The 17516-nt window shown below is 42.8% G+C and overlaps 1 protein-coding gene across 2 annotated transcripts in view; it reads left to right on the plus strand.

Moving 5' to 3' along the window:
* Positions 1 to 2861: 2861 nt before the first annotated feature.
* The window catches only part of LOC143730847 (NLR family CARD domain-containing protein 3-like), a 128258-nt gene continuing 113603 nt past the window's right edge, over positions 2862 to 17516 (plus strand). The window contains exons 1-3 of one of the 2 annotated variants that reach the window (XM_077221416.1): positions 2862 to 2967; positions 7523 to 7619; positions 7881 to 7994. In XM_077221416.1, the coding sequence (XP_077077531.1) occupies positions 7570 to 7619; positions 7881 to 7994 (164 nt within the window). In that variant the 5' untranslated portion in view covers positions 2862 to 2967; positions 7523 to 7569. Of the gene's footprint in view, positions 2968 to 7153; positions 7210 to 7522; positions 7620 to 7880; positions 7995 to 17516 lie in introns of those variants that run through there. The other variant, XM_077221417.1, reaches the window with a different exon arrangement.

A 17516-nucleotide genomic window follows, 5' to 3' on the forward strand; every position in this document is an offset into this window, starting at 1 on the left:
GCTTCCTTCCGTATGGCTAGAAGAGTCAACCCGCTATCTGCTCGTACCAATCTCTTGAGTTCTCTACGTAACATAGGATCAGAGACATTTTCACAGAACTGGTCTCGCAGAACAATATCAGGGTTTCTGATGGCACCTTCATTTGACTGTTTTACTTTATCCAACATTTCCATTAACACATGAGAAAACTCAAACAAACTTTCATTGTCCTTCTGCTTTCTATTAAAGAAACGCTGTTGCCAGTACACATACGACTTAGCACAACCATACACTTCCCTTAAGACTTCAATTATCGACTCAGGGTTTTCACATGTGGCTGCAGGACGGTACTTAACCTCATTCCGGGCTTCACCCTCTAAGTGATCAAACAAAAACAATGCCTTGTCAAAATTAGACATATGCGTTGCCCGAATACAACTTTTCGCTTCTTCAATCCATTCTTCGACAGACAAAGACCCTGCAATTGCAGAGCCAGAAAACTTTGAGCACCGCCGCTCTCGAGGTATAAAAAGCGCTTGCTCCCGTCGAACAGGCTGGGTACTAGTAGCACTGCTACTAGCAGTGCCCGCTGTCCCTCCCCCCCGAAAGTCTCTCATTTTCAGCCTGGAGCTGCGCCAAGCGTCGTCGCAGCTGCTGTAGCTCCCCCGCAGACTCTTCTACGTCACTCATTTTGTTGCCAGCTGCTGTTCTCTATACACGTCTGCGTATTCTCTCTCTCTCACAGACACACCCCCCCACACACACACAGGTGCAGCTTAAGTAGACTAACCTAGCGACTCAAATGTTACCCTGCCGACTACGCCAAAATGTTGCCCCCCCCGTAGGGCCATGGCAGTGCTAACTACGCCACCCCTTGAACAGGACTAGTAAGAGCAAGGGGACTCTATGTTGCAACAAAAAGTATGCACAGGCTTGGATTAACAAAGTAAAAAAATTCAATCTTTATTTTTGTTTCAGTAAAAAATGAGTCGCTTTTGGTTATCAATACATAACACGAACATACATCATTTGACATAGGGATAAGCCATAGGAGGGTGGGCCACCGGATTACAAGCTTGCCCAGGCCTAGGTTTCAATACCACACGTGAACTAAAGCACACCCTTAAGGTAGAACCAACACTATAACCTCAGCCTACACAAATCATAGCAATCATGCTCTTTGAGCCATCTCTAAAAGGTGCACACGTCACAGCATTACACTGCACACATTGGTTTCAAAATGGGTGAAGCACTAAGGAAACTAGGCTAGAACCTGGTGCGCTAGTCTTTCCTATGGGCCCAATCCACCCCAAGACTATTACTGGGGAGAGGGATGAAACCAACAACAAATAAGAAAAGAAGAAACCGCTAGCCGGTGGTCACAGTTGGTACACTAACACAAATCTCTTAAAACCCACCGGTTAGCGGGAAGAAAAAAGCATACACACACAAACAGTAGTGCTGTTGGCAGTCACTCGTCCCACCTTGCGCTACAAACAGCACCCCGGAACACTGCTGCACTCCAACCCGTTAGCGGCTAGCTACAATGTATGACTCCCGGCATGAGGACCCCAGGTGCCTATATACCTGCCTGCTCTCAATTTCTAACCACTCCCACCCACATTAGGTACCGTAGCAACACGGGGGGGGGGGAGTGAAAGCGAGCTGAAGCGGTGAAGAGGGAGATGAGAGAGAGAAACAAAGAACGTCTCAAACCCACAGGCTACAGAGAGATGCACGAATAGAGGGATTTGCGCTCGTTTCATTTTTACTCTCACTCATTCACTTCACTCATTATTGCATAGAGATTAAAAAAAAAGTATTTGGCTTCGGGAACACCCCTAATTTACTCCAGTAAAAAAAATCTGGAGGATGACCCACCCACATTTCTTTTGCTTCTGACGCCCATGCAATAACTACAGTAATACACGACCCCAATGGATGATCAATGTCTTCTGAAGTGAAACGATCAGTGTTTGTAAGAAAAATACCAATATTTTAAACTTTTTAACCCGTAGACTATCGCGTCATATCAACTGTTACTAGCATGACGTGAACACGCCGAGAATCTCACGCAGAAGTCGGATAACATCAGTTTTTATTAATTTTATTTTTAAAAATACAGTGCTCACAACAAAATACAAACAATAACAGATAAAAACAATGAGAAACAAACAAGACATGAGAAAAGAGAAGTCAGTTCTCGCACGAGTTTTCCCAGGCTGAGCATTCCCTGCTGAATAAAATATAAAGTGTTCCTCATACAGTTAGTGTAGTCCAGGAGCAGGGCATAAAGGCCTGATGTTGCTCAGTTCATCACCAAACATCCTTACACATCCATCCTCACTCTAGATGGGTTTAACTGAGGACTTTCTTGATCAGCGCAGAGGATTCTCACTGGAGTTTGTGTGTGTGAGTCCTGTCCGCTGCATCCTAACAGAGGAACATTTAATCCTCTTCAAATCTTTAAGACTCATGTGTAATAGAAATAGCCCTAAAACTATGTCATCTTCTGAAGGTATTTTTGATGATAATATTAAATTAATTTTTTGTTCTTTACGTTTCTTTAGGTTTATGTTGTTTATTTATTCTGTTTTATGCTATTTGGACTTCTTGGAATTGTATTAATATTTGTCTTTTTGAGGTTTGTTTGGTATTTTGTGTTTCTTCAAGCATTAATAAATCATCTGACTCCAGGGAATCTCACTTAATCTTATCCTGTATTTTACAGAGTATATGTATGTTTTGATTTGAGAACATGAATCAGAGTTTTCCCGCAGGATTGATGTGATTTTAAGGGACTGATGATGCTGTTCTGTGGTTTATTTTCTCTCTCCAGTCAGAGTAGGTCATGTGCCGAATCCAGAAAAACCTGTTAAACTACACACTCTTTTCTGAACACAAAGTTCAGTTCAACTGAAAGTGCTTTTCAGGCTGTGCCGTGAAGGAGAAAACATCATATATTAACGAAGAACCAACGCCAAAATAGTAAGTACTTTCATGAAATATTAAGTGAATTATGAGTGAATGAGTGAAATTAAATATGACTCGGCTTAGATTATTACATTATAAATTAAACATAGACTGAACATCATTCTCTGTGAGTGTCTATCATTTGTTAACTGCATGTTTAATGTTGTGATTTTGAGAAAACAAAATATCAGCGATAAATTATGAGATAATAATGGACATAAATTTTGTAACACGTACATTATAAATCCATTCACAAATGATTGTGTGAGTGTAATGCAGTGGATCTAAAAAACCTGAAGAATAAACAAAAGAACAACAATAATGGTAAAAAAAAATATGAACAAACAAAAAGAGATTTTTGTTTTTACATCTTTGACAAACCAAAAAACTTTAGCTTGCAAGGTTCTATAAAAGTTATGATCCAACGTTCTTCCAGTGACGTCAATAGAAAGTTAATTAAAAGTTATCAGGTCTTTAATAATGTTCTCAGAGCATTAGCACACAAACAGCTTCTGACCTTTGAAACTGTGGAGAAAGTGAGAAACAGGAGATACAGAGCAGCGTCTACTAGAACAAGTAGATATCATCCTGATGATCTTGATCTCCTGGAGGTGATGAAGAGGAGGATGATGATGTTGGTCAAACTCTCAGTGATCAGGAACAACATCCCTCATCTACTCCACGTGACTGTCATTATACAGGACAGCATCTTCAAGTGCTTCAGGAAAGTTCATTGGTTAAAACAGTGTTAGTTCACCCAAAAATGACATTTTCTGTTGTTAACCACTCACCCAAACATCGTTCCAAACCAGTGAGACATTCCGTTTATCTTCGGAACACAAATGCAAATATTAATTAAAGCTACAAGCAGCATTTAGCGGTGTTCAAGCAGTTAAGGCATTTAAGATTTTTAACCACACAAGCATCAAAAGACATTAAGTTTTATGTAGCAAGCATTTAACCACTGACATCATAGATGGAATAGACCATGTTTTAGCATGATGTACCATGATATACCACATTTTAGTGTGATTTTTCATGATTTACCATGTTCCAGTATGATTTACCATGAATCTAGCATGATTTACCATGATTTTCCACGTTCTAGTATGATTTACTATGTTCTAGGATGATTTACCATAGAGCAGTGGTTCTCAAACCTGTCCTGAAGGACCCGTTTTCTCTGTCTCTCTAATCAATCACACCTGATTCAACTCATCAGCTCATTAACCTATGTGATTATGAGCTGATGAGTTGAATCAGGTGTGTTTGATTAGGGTTCCCAACACTGCCATAGAGTACCGTGATTCTAGCATGATTTACCATAGTTTATCATGATTTACCACATTGCTAGCATTGATGTGAAGTTTCAGTACAAATGAAGTGATAAACTCTGAATCTGACAAAATATGATTGTTTTATAATAGTAATTGTTATACAAGTGTTTTTATAGTGTCTAAATATGAATGCACCTGTTAAAATACTTGATTAATAAGTAGAATGAGCCAATAAGTGGTCTTCTACTGCCCTCTGCTGGCCACTTTCATTTTGACAGGCTTGATTTTCACCAGTATTCTGCACTAAAGCAAACCAGTTTTTCCATTTTAACTCCTTTATGCAAGCTTACACACACACACACACACACACACACACACACACACACACACACACACACACACACACACACACACACACACACACACACACACACACAGACACACACACACACACACACACACACACACACACACACACACACACACACACACACACACACACACACACACACACAATCATTATGAAAATATATTTGAATGGTATTTCATACATGTCTTTGCAAACTATTAATCAGATTATTCAGAATTTATTCAGAAACATAGGACTACACACACATTCTGTTGTAGATACATAGATTTGAACTATGTCTCATTCAGGATTCACATTTGTCAGTGTGACAGAATTGTCAATAGTGATACTTCAATAGATGAAATTTGACTTAATGTGATTGTAAATGTTAAAATAGTAATTTTATAAAGTCTAAATTGTAATTTTGTCACACTACTCAAGTATAATTCCTATTTTAAACAGCAGGGGGCAGTAAAATACTACTTATTGGCTTAATATGCCATTATATTCATTTATTTTTCTCCTTTTTAACTGTTATAGAGGCAAATTTTTGGAGTCATATGGCACATGTTCTGAGATCTGAGCATTCATTGAAGAGATATAGGCTTTTGGGGACACTTGGTCATGGCTACATTGTGAAGTGACCCTATTATAGCCATCCAAATGAAGTTGTTCAACTTTTTCTGATAATTATTGATCTAGAGAGTCCAGAGAATTGTACTGCACTGGTTTTGAACATTATGATATGAACATTACATGATAATAAATGGAAAACACCATTTACAGCAAATACAGGCAATTTACCATAGGAAATACATTGTTTCAAAGCTTTTTAACAGTTATAGCGCCACCTATGGTCCGATCTCCATAAAATTTGGCATGCTTTTTAAGGATGTTATGTCACATATGCTCACCAATTTTTGTGAAGTTCTGAGTTTTCGTATAGGATTTATAGGCTTTTGACTATATTTTGCCACGCCCATTTTATAAATGACCCTGTTATAGCAAACCAAAAGGCAAAGTTCAAGTTTTTTTCAATAATTATTAATCTAGAGAGTCCAGAGAATTGTCCTAGACTGGTCTGGTTCCGATCGGGCAAAAAACCTAGGACTAGTTTGCAAAAGAAGGTTTTTAACATATTTGTGAATATTTAATGAACGATTTTATTGACAGCAATGGTTCTAGAGGCAAAGTTGTTCAGCATGAGGAGATCTATCAAATGGTATGCATATTGTGGGGATGTGTACAAAACCACGATATTACAGAGCCGTAAAACTCGTTAGCTTGGGTCTAGGACCAACGGTATATGAGTTATGAGCAAGTTAGTACTTTTGGTTGCTTTAGCATCACCTATGGGCTAATCGGGGTCATACTCTGACCAAAAGTGTGGCCTACTATCTGGCCGAGTTTCAAGTCTCTAGGCCTTACGGTTTGGGCTGCACGATGCGTTTTAGGGGATTTTTTTTTTCAAATAGCAATTACAATAGGTTTTCAGCACTTCGTGCTTGAACACCTAATAATAATGAGACCTTTTTGACAGTTATAGCGCCACCTATGGTCCGATCTCCATGAAACTTTGCATGCTTCTTCACCATGTTCTGACACATATGCTCATCAACTTTTGTGAAGTTCTGTTGAGTTTTTATTTATGATTTATAGGCTTTTGAGTGTATTTTGCCACGCCCCTTTTTCTAAATGACCCTGTTACAGCTACCCAAATGCAAAATTTAAACTTTTTTTCGATAATTATTGATCTAGAGAGTCCAGAGAATAGGCGTAGACTGGTTTGGTTCCGATCGGGCGAAAAACCAGGGACTAGTTCGCAAAAGTAGGTTTTGGACAAAATCCGACATAACTTTTTTTCGAAATCGGAGATACATATCTTGTCCGTCTAGAGCCAAGGGTTACAGTGGTGTAAAAAGCTTGGGGCTAGGACCAACTGTCTATGAGTTATGAGCAATTTAGTACTTTTGGTTGCTGTAGCGCCACCTATGGGCCAATCAGGGTCATACTCTGATAGGTCCTCCCCAAAAGTGTGGCCTACCATCTGGCCGAGTTTCAAGTCTCTAGGCCTTACGGTTTGGGCTGCACGATGCGTTTTAGGGGAATTTTTATTTTCAAATACCAATTACAATAGGTTTTCAGCACTTCGTGCTTGAACACCTAATTAACAAACTGCTGCGTCTTGCGGAAGAACATTGTAGCCGGATCTACTTCTCTCTGTTTATGTCTATGGCGAGTCACACGGGTACTGTGCTACTCCGCAGTGGTTTAAAATAGTCCGAATATAAACACGTATTATAGGCGTACCGTAGTGATTCAGGATATGACAAAAACACCGGTTGGAAGATGGATCGATGATGTACTCACTCATTATATACATTTAACTTATTTTGAACAAAACATTTTACCTGGTAAGTGTACCTCCATTAACAGTCTACTCAACTAAAGAGAAAGTTAGTTAGAGTTCACCTGTCGACATTTTAAGCTGGTAAAATACCAATACGATACGGAGAAACAGCATCAAAGTGTTTCATAGAAACATTTACGCAGGAATTTCTGTGTATCTTTATAGCCTAATGTTAAACCTGGAGGATTTGAGATCCTGTATCTTGTAGAAGTTTGATCAAGGTGAGTGTTTATGTGTGACTTTCTCATTTTAACATGAGTCTCTGGAGGACATTGTACGTGATTGTTTGATATGAAATATCAAATATCTTCCATAAAGGGTTTCTTTCACTTCAGGGTTTTCTTCTGTGTTTGGTGATGTTTATGATGCTTCAGGAGTTTAATAGCATGTGTGTAAACATGTACAATATGAATGAGCTTGTGTTAACGCAGTCACACGATCCTTTTTCTCACACACTCCAGACATGTTCAGCTAAATTAAGAAGGTTGCTTAATTTAACAATTTAATATTGTGTGTGAATGTTTCTTCATTCAGAGTCAGTGAAGGAGATCAAACTCATCAGATTCTCCTTCATCTTCATCATGGCTGATTCACAAGGATCCAGAGATGGAGATTTTTCTCCAGGATGCAGGTACTTTCAACAAACACTGTTAAATATTGTGTCACATCTCAGAAAAAGATCTCACAGATCACAAACAGTTTACAGAAAAAAATATTTTTTTGCCTGTGTTTTGGTTTTAAAACTAACATGAAATGTTAAATAAAAAAAATCATAAAGTTTCCTCAAAGTGTTTTTAATGAAAGATGAATGTTTATATTAATATGGTTCCTCTCATAAAGAATGAACACAGACTAATGTAGAGGATTAAACTGAATCTGTTATCTGTTCCAGTTCAGTCCAGCAGAAGAGCTCAAACCCAGAGTCCAGCTGTGTGTCTGTGAAGAGTAACTGCTCTATGAAGGCGCCAGACAAGTTTAAGAGTGGAAACAAACGGCCTAATCTCAGGTATAACAAATATGATAATGTGTTGTGTAGATGTGAACAGGGCACAACCTAACACGGAGCTAGTTGTAACACTTGTTTTAGGATACATTTACACGACAATGATATGCTTAAAACGGATACGTTTTTTCTGTAGTGTTTCATTGCCATCTAATGGTCTGGAAGTAAAATACAGGGGTTTTTACTTGTTTTCGCGGCCCCGCCAGCAATAATATCTCGCCAGCACAAGCAGCCAGATTATTCTGATAGCGGCTGGTTCTGAAATAGTTACAATTACTCACAATCACTTCGTCTTTAGTGATTTTGCCTTCAAAATAAAAGTACGAGAATGTTTTTGCAATAATGTTTTATTTTGAGATGAATTAAGATTTGCACGTCTGGAGAAATCGCCCCAGGGAGGCGGGTCTCTGGAGCAGCTTAGCCAATTGCTGATTTAAGATATAAATGTTTGGCATGAACTCAAGCCAATCAGCGAGCTCAAATCTAGTCAGCTATGGGCGATTCTTTTAGCGCCCCAAGCGAGCGCCCCCATCTCTATCAGACAGCAGGCTAGCGATAAAGGGAAGCAGTGCGCGCGAGGCTTCTCTCAGAGCTGGTACAGTAGAAAGGCCTGGCTAGCTGGATGCGGTCATGCTAATGCCTTATTGTGCTTTCCATTCTTACTTTTTAAAACAATGGGGACAGATCCAGCATGGACAGTTACCGGGGTGAGGGATATGAAGCACCTGTCTGAGAAAGTAACTAAACAGTTTGAGTTCAATTTCAAATGCAAATGGAAAGTTTGTGCAATATGTTTGTTTTTCTGTAAGAATGCCTCAACCTTTTAATATTGGCAGTTATAATAACCTTTTAATATTGCAGTTTGTATTGTGTTTGGATGGTTATTAATAATAATAATGATGATGATTTTTATTTATATAGCGCTGTTCCAACACCCAAGGTCGCTTTACAAAGATAGATTAAGGCAGTTGTTCTCAAACTAGGGTACATGAGGTGACAGAAGGGGGTACGCAAACAAAATGCTGAATTTTGCTGTTCATTCAAGTCTACTCCACCTTTAAATAACATTAAAACTTAGCATGTATTTCTAGCAGGTAAAATGCCGTAAATAGGCTACGTGATTACCGATCAACTTACCTAATTTTTTGAGATGGTCCTCACTGCAGAACATGAAATCCACGGGGAGGAGTCGGATCCAGATCCAATTCCTCCCACCTTACATATACCTAAACCTACCTATCTCCGCCCCCTGATCCCTAAACCCACCCCTAATCCCTAAACCCACCCCTAATCCTACCCATCTCCACCCCTTGGATCTTGATCCGACTCCTCGCCGTGGATCTCATGTACTGCATTGAGGTGCTACTGAAATTTTTGGGGGTCAAAACTGACTGCATTCACAGAAACAGCGTGTATATGATAGCCATTTCCTGCAGATTATGCTGTCATGGCAAATCGCGCTTTAGCCTACTGCCGTTCTCAACAATGTACCTTTGTAAAAGTGGGGATTTAGCCCTTACTATAACAAGGAACAAATATAGACACATATCTCTGTGCATAGAAATCGATTTAAGATTCAAACTCTCTTCGAAAGGAGCATTGTCCTTTTTGCAACAAAACAATAGCTCCAACGAGAGCCACAGCAATGTTTGTGAACGTCCTTGTTGCGTATGCAACCCACCGTTCCCTGAAGGAGGGAACGGAGGACGTAGTCGACGCCGACTGAAATGGGATCTCGCTAGAGAGCCTGTCTTCTTCGAGTACTATTGAACGAGCCAATGTAATTGGCGTGCGTGATTCGCATCACACACTCCGCCCCCGCGGCGCGGGTATAAATACGGAAGTGGATGCACGCACTAGTTGCTTTTCGCTGAGGAGCCGAGAGTAACCCGGGGTCAGCGGTGGTCCAGCGGTAGTGGCAAGGGGACTACGTCCTCCGTTCCCTCCTTCAGGGAACGGTTGGTTACATATGCAGCCAGGACGTTCCCTTTCAGTCGATAACGTCGGACGTAGTCGACGCCGACTGAAATGGGATCAACCATTGAACACGCCACTAACGCTGCCACCTTCCAGTGCCTAAACCAAAGCCTCCTGATGCCCCCGCAAACTTAAGGCGGGGAAGGACAGGGCTTAGGCCAGGGAAGTCACTGCTGTTCCTACAGGACCACTGGGAAAGCGTTCCCCGTACGTTGGAAGGAAGGGACGCTGCGGAAGCCACATCCAACCCGAGGGAGGTAATGTGGAGAATACACATATGAACTGGGCGGAAACCGGGCAGTCTAACATATGGAATGTCACTGGGGTGGCTCCAGCCTAAGACGGGGGGAGACACACCGGACAGTGACGGCAGAGAGACTCTGCCGAGGGAAGACACGGGCTCACCGCAGGGAGCCGTATCGTGGAAGAATACACATATGGGGTCACCGAAGGGACCGCAACATATGGACCCAGCCTAAGACAGGTTCCACACTGCTTACGAGTGGTAGGCCTAACACCAGACGTTCCGCACGTCCGACGTCGGAGGGGTGTGGAGGAACTCAACAGGGTTCAATTTTAAGGGAACTCAACTGGAGTAGAAAGGCGCACGTATCCAGTCCATAGGAGGGGAATGGCGCAGCAAGCCGACACTTGAACCGGGCTCACGGTGAAACTGGCTTCATGAGAAGGGAGCCCACGGGAAGCAGCGGTTCAACTAGGTGTCGTCCAGCCCCCAACTCTAGAATCTGTTTAGCAAAGTATATCGTCAACGCCCAGGCGGAGCACTTTACACTCATCATAGAGGAGCTCAACACCTAAGTGGACATGTTGCATCTCGGATCTTTGCCGAAATGAAGGCAAGCACTAAGTGCAACTTTGCATGGAAACAGCCTTCCCTCTCTGCTGAATTCCAACATATATTTGAAGAGCTGGTCTGAGGTCTATGACTTGCATTCTGTACACGTCCAAGCGAACGGACAGAGAAGCCAGGGCTGGATCTGCCTCCTCCAGGGCAGCGCTTGCAGGCTCACCACCTGCTCCTATTACGGGAGAGGTAGGAACCTTGGGCACAATCCGAGCCGGGGTCTCAGCTTGTGAGAGTTAGCCGGCCCAGACTCCAGGCACAATACGTTGACCGAAAGCGAGCAAGTCCCTACCCTCTAGTAGAGACCACGCGAGCAGGAGAACTGATATAACAGAATTTTTAACTCACTACCTGCAGTGGCTCAGGGGCGGTCTCTGCAGTGCAGTCGCACCAGGGACAAGGCCCAAGAGGATAAAGAGGGACACAAGGATTTACAAGACCTTGCTCCTCAGGAACCTGACGATCAGAACATGCTTCTGCATACTTCTGCAACACGATGAGCGTCGTTTAAACACCGAGGCAACATCATTTTGAGGGTGATTTAGGAAAACAGCCTACTGCAACCCATTTTGCAGGAAAGAGAGCACTGAAGTGATCGAAAGCTTTCAGGATCTCCTCTGGAGAGAAGACGCACTCAACGACTAGGTTCCACTTCTAAAGGCGTAAGCACGCTACCCCATTCTAGGGGGTGCTCGCAGAAGTGATGGTAACTATCACACATTCTTGTGATAGCCACCTGAACCTCCGCGTTCAGATGTAAGACCGCCCGGAATCCCCGGGGGAAGAACGCGTGTGCCATCGTGCCCCGCCCCCGAAGAGTTTTCCGGGGAAGTCAGGAAGGCTGTTGATGGGAGCCAGGTCTAGTTGGGCCAATAAGGGGCAACTATGAAGACCTGTTCCTCTCCTGACTTGGCACGTAGGTGCAAGTGACGGGCGCAAAAGACAGGAGCATTGCTCAACACAACATGTGAAGATCACTGGGCTTCAGGAGCATTTTCTGCTCAGCACTTGGGTGTGACAAGTTCACTGAGCTTCAGGAGCATTCCTGCTCAACACCTGAGTGTGATAAACTCACCGAGCTTCAGGAGCATTTCTGCTCAACACTTGAGTACGAAGAACCTCACTGAGCGACAGGAGCATTTCTGCTCAGCACTTGAGTGTGACAAGTTCACTGAACTTCAGGAGCATTCCTGCTCAACACCTGAGTGTGATAAACTCACTGAGCTTCAGGAGCATTTCTGCTCAACACTTGAGTGCGAAGAATTTCACTGAACGTCAGGAGCATTTCTGCTCAGCACTTGAGTGTGACAAGTTCACTGAGCTTCAGGAGCATTACTGCTCAACACCTGAGTGTGATAAACTCACTGAGCTTCAGGAGCATTTCTGCTCAGCACTGCGTGTGATGAATTCACTGAGCTACCTGTGATGGACTCACTGAGCTACAGGAGCATTGCTGCTCAACACCTGAGTGCGATGAACTTCACTGAGTTTCAGGAGCAACTCTGCTCAACATGAAGTGTGATGATCTCACTGACTTGAGCAGGCGCAAGGCGACCCTGAGTCGCAGTCACTTCTTAGAAGGCTCACTGGGGTTAAACGTATTCTGCGGGCCCCCGGGGCAGCTGAGACCCAGTGTTTGTCCAAGGGTAGTCCGCTCGGTTTACCCAAACACTGGCGGAAAAATAAAACCGGGGGGGCAATTGAGCGGCCCCGGAATGGTCAAGACCCAGCGGACCCAGGGGATGGAGTCTCCACTTGCCCTGGCTATAACTGTCGTGAGACTCGATGGCGGCACGATTGAGTAAGCGGGAGGAGTGGAACAAGGCGCCCTCAGAAGCGTCTGACTCCAAGGAGGAGGTGACGGGAGAGTTTGTGACACCCGCAATGTCTAACAACTCGAGGCACGAATGCCCGTGTAGTTAAAACACGCCCTTTGTACATGGCCCCTCTGTTGAAGAGGGTTTGGTAGCAGACCGGGATGAACTATAGTCACACAGGGTGAGCTGCTCTGCCACGGTCACCTCGGGACCCGATCGTGAAGCTAGCGCTGAAGCGGTCACATATGGAGGAAGCCAAAGGCTGCGACTACCATATACGCCAGGAGACTCTGAAAGTTCTTTCAGTGGGACCCTTTCTCACTTCAACACCAGCTGAACACATTCTCATTGGAGAGACATGTTGGACCGAGTACCTCTCCAAAACTAAGAAAGAGACTACTCTCTTCCAGTTGACCTGACGACCCAACGGGCTCTGGAGCACTCGAGGGGAAGGACACTGTACTGATACTCCACCCTTAGACGCAACACACAGGATGGCCTGCGGTGCGGGAGGTAGAGATCTGAAGCACATGTCTTTCAGGTCAAAGCTGCAGACCAATCTTGGGCCAAGATGGTCACGACCCACCCCCTAGTAGCACGAAGAGCGAGTTTACAACTGGCCTTCGTACCGGCTGGAGGAGCGGCTATATCAAATCCTTCGCCAGCAGGATAAGATAAGCACGCACAAGTCAGGAGCACTGCTCAACACTCGGTGTGATGAATATCACTGAATTTTCAGGAGCACGTCTGCTCAACACCTAATGTGATGACTATCACTGACTTGAGCGGGGTAGCCGAGCCTGAGGTGGGGCAGCAAAGTAGAGAGAGTGGTGTTAGTGTGCTGTGCAACACTTACCTGTCTCCACAAGCGGCAGGGGGCGCGTGAGAAGGCGGATGACCGGGTCCTCGAACGCACCAAGCTGCCTGCTGGCGACCAAGGGGGAGCTGAGGGCTGTAAGGCTATACAGGGTCACACCCGCCAGACTGGCCCTCTTGGGGGCCTTGGGGGCATCCCACACAGCACCCGAGGGTGGGGCATGGTAATGGGGACTCGCTCTCCGCGAACGAAGGCGAGTCTCGCCCTCAACACTGCGACAGTCATGTTCCCACAGTGAAAACATGAGCTGTCCACAAAAGCTGTCTCAGCGTGCTGTAAGCCAAACACGTGACACAACAGTTGTGACCATCAGAGAGAGACAGGGAACGACCGCACCCAGAAACGCACGGGCGGAATGACATCTTGAAAAAGACGCAAACGCACCCGTGTTGCTCTTTCAGAAAATAGGACCGTCACCAGTGCCGGAGCACACAGGGGAATGACCGCGGCAACACTGAACAGAGAACTGAAACAGTGAAGCACTCACTTTTCCGCCCTCTAACCAGCCATCAACACACACAAACATTTAGAAATTTGTTGCTGTTAAAACAGCAGTTGAGAGCTCAAAGCTCGCGATCACCGCTGCACTCGCGCTGTAGAACACCAGCACTGGGAGAGTCTTCCTGAAGAACACCGACACACTCGCTCGTTGTAGACAACAGCACTCTCAGAGACATCAAACGATCGGCTCCGAAGCGAAAGGCATCTAGTGCGTGCATCCACTTCCGTATTTATACCCGCGCCGCGGGGGCGGAGTGTGTGATGCGAATCACGCACGCCAATTACATTGGCTCGTTCAATAGTACTCGAAGAAGACAGGCTCTCTAGCGAGATCCCATTTCAGTCGGCGTCGACTACGTCTGACGTTATCGACTGAAAGGGAACGAATCTGCGGCTTTGAACAATTTGTGAGAGTCAATGATTCATTCATTATTACAGCCACTTGCTCCGTTACTTATGAATAAATGACTCAATGACTCACTCATAAAGACAGTGACTTGCCACCACCTACTGGCGGATTTAATTTAATATTTAAAAGCGTCACTTTTAAAGCGTCACTTTTTTACAATCATTGCATATTTCTCTATTGAATATTTTTTTATTTAAAGCATTATTTTTTTATAAAGGTAAAAAATGGACTAGAAATATCGATTTAAGGGGGCAAATATTGTCCCTTACTGAAAAAGGTGTGACTGCAGAGAGGGGGTACGCAAGAGGATGTAAAAAGCCTCATGGGGTACAACACTCTGAAAAGTTTAAGAACCACTGGGTTAAGGAATAGAACAAAATCAACATCAAAGCACAATACACATACCAAGGGCAGAAAGTAATATACAGAGGTCACTTACAAAGTTAGGTTAAAGATACAAACAAAGAGGGATTCAAACAAAAACATTATAATAAGGTAGAATGAACAGACTGTGAGCTGAAGAGTAATATTCAGAGAAAAAAACTATATATACAGTATATATATATATATATATATATATATATATATATATTTCCTTCAATTTCAAGTTTAGCTTAACAGACACCGCCACACAAATGTGGCTTTTTGTTAATGACTGTCCTACTACAGGATTTAACACGAGTAACATCTCACTACCAGTTACAAAATACAATGTAACATTCTGTCAATCACAGGCAATTCTAGTTGCATTTTCATTCAATTCATTTGTAACAGTCACTGCCTGTCACTTGTTTATTTGTTTTCATTTTCAGTGCTATATCCATCCCATCCATTAGGGGGCACCAGTAGCACTTCAACCTTATAGATAAAAGAGGAAGTAGGAGAGTAAGAGGGAGATTCGGCTCATGAACGCGTGTGTCGCGCAGGTACACGCACAGAGTGTTGGCTTTCAGGGAGCGGCGTTTTGTTTGGAGTTCAGGAAGACGGACGACTGTGTGGGTCTGACTTTGAACGGTTGAGGATTAAGATTCTTCTGAGCGTCGGTGTTAAGAGAAGATGGGCAAATCGAGGAAAAAAAAAGAGGAAGTTGGATCAGAAACAAAAACTAGAATACATGAATCAGAGAATGAAGGTGAAAAGGAGATGGATTGGGTACAGGTGGAAGGTGGGAGAATAAAAAGTGTTGAAAAAGCAAATAAAAAGAGGAAGAAAGATAATGAAGAGGATTCAGTAAGTACAGATGAGGATAGCGAAAGGGAAGTAGTAGATGAAAGGATAGAGGAGATAAAAATGATTGTAAGATTTAAAGAGGGACAAGGAATAAAAGGGGTAAACCCAATTGAATTAACAAATGAATTGAGGAAACAATCAGGGGAGATTAAATGTGCAAGAGTGCTTCAGGATGGAGCATTGGTGGTGATATGTGAAAATGAGGAGCAGAGAGATAAGGTAAAGAAAATGAAGGTTGTGTGTAAACAAGTGATATCAAGTTGTAATCAAATAGGTGGAAAACCATGGTTATGTGGAGTAATTACAGGGGTACCATTGGAGGTCAATATGATAGAGTTGATGAGGAATGTTAAAGGAGGAAATGTAATTGAAGCAAAACGATTGCAGAGGAATAGGGAAGGTAATAAGGAAGAAAGTCTTTCTGTAATGTTACGTTTTGAAAGTGGTGGAATGTTACCAAGTAAAGTGATGATTGGATATGTAAGCTTTCGGGTGAGAGAATATGTGCGAGCTCCGCTGAGATGCTATAATTGTCAGAGATATGGTCATGTTGCAAGTGTATGTAGAGCTAAAAAGAGATGTGCACATTGTGGGGAAGAGCATGAGAATGGAAAATGTGGAAGAAGTGAAGCAAAATGTTGTAATTGTGGGGGGGCCCATAATGTGGCATATGGAGGGTGTGAAGTTAGAAAGAGAGCAGTAGAAATTCAGAAGGAAAGAGATGGAAATAAGTTGTCATATGCAGAAGCAGTTAAAAAAGTGGATTCAAGGAAAAAGAAAGAGAGTGAGGAGAATGAGGAGTGGAGAGATCGAAACAGAAATGAAGAAAAGGAAAGCAATAAATCGGATGACACAATGATAGTAAGTAAAAAGAGTTTTGTGTTATTCATGGCAGAGGTCATAAACTGTACAGCACAGACGGAGAGAAGAACAGAAAAGATACAGATAATAGTGAGAGCAGCAGAGAGGTTCCTGGATATCAAAGGGCTAACATGGGAAATGGTTAGAGAAGGTCTAACCTCAGAAATTCAGCCTAGTCAAGAGTCATGGGATGGACAATAGTATTGATGTTAGTAATCTTACAATGGAATGCTAGAAGTCTGGTGGCTAATGGATTGGAATTTAAGGGTTATGTAAATAAGATGGAGGTTAAGCCTGATGTGATATGTGTACAAGAATCTTGGTTGAAACCTAAACTGGATTTTGTAATTAAAGGATATGTTTCTGTGAGAAGAGATCGGGAAGAGGGAAATGGTGGTGGGTGTGTTACTTTCATTAAGTCTGAAATTCAGTGTAGAATGGTGGGGAAAGGAAGAGAAATTGAATATGTGGTGGTAGAGGTATGGAAGGATGATAAGAGTGTTGTAATAATTAATTATTATAATCCATGTAGACAAATGATATTGGAAGAGATGGTGAAGATAGAGGGGCAAAATAGAGAGAGGGTGATTTGGTGTGGGGATTTTAATGCTCATAGTAGTATATGGGGAGGAAGTGTAACTGACAGAAATGGGCAGGTGATTGAAGAATTAATGGATGAGATAAAGAGAGGTAAAGAATCGGTGTTGGATTTAACTCTTGCTAAAAGTAGGTTAGGGGGCATAATTAGCTGGAAGGTATTAAGGAAATGTAGTATAGGTAGTGATCACTTTCCCATTTTGATTGAAATGAGTATGAATAAGAGTGTAGAAAGAAATGTAAGAAGAGAAGGGAGATGGAATTATGAGAAGGCTAACTGGACTGAGTATGTGGAAATGGTGGAGGAGGGTTTAGATATAAATGAAGTAAGAAGCATTTCTTACTTCATTTATGACATAGATGCTATAAGTGAGAAAATTATAGGTGTCAT

This window comes from Siphateles boraxobius, unplaced genomic scaffold (assembly GCF_051911475.1).
Source record: "Siphateles boraxobius isolate OS27281-9 unplaced genomic scaffold, OSU_SipBor_1 82, whole genome shotgun sequence".
NCBI classification, from domain to species: domain Eukaryota; kingdom Metazoa; phylum Chordata; class Actinopteri; order Cypriniformes; family Leuciscidae; genus Siphateles; species Siphateles boraxobius.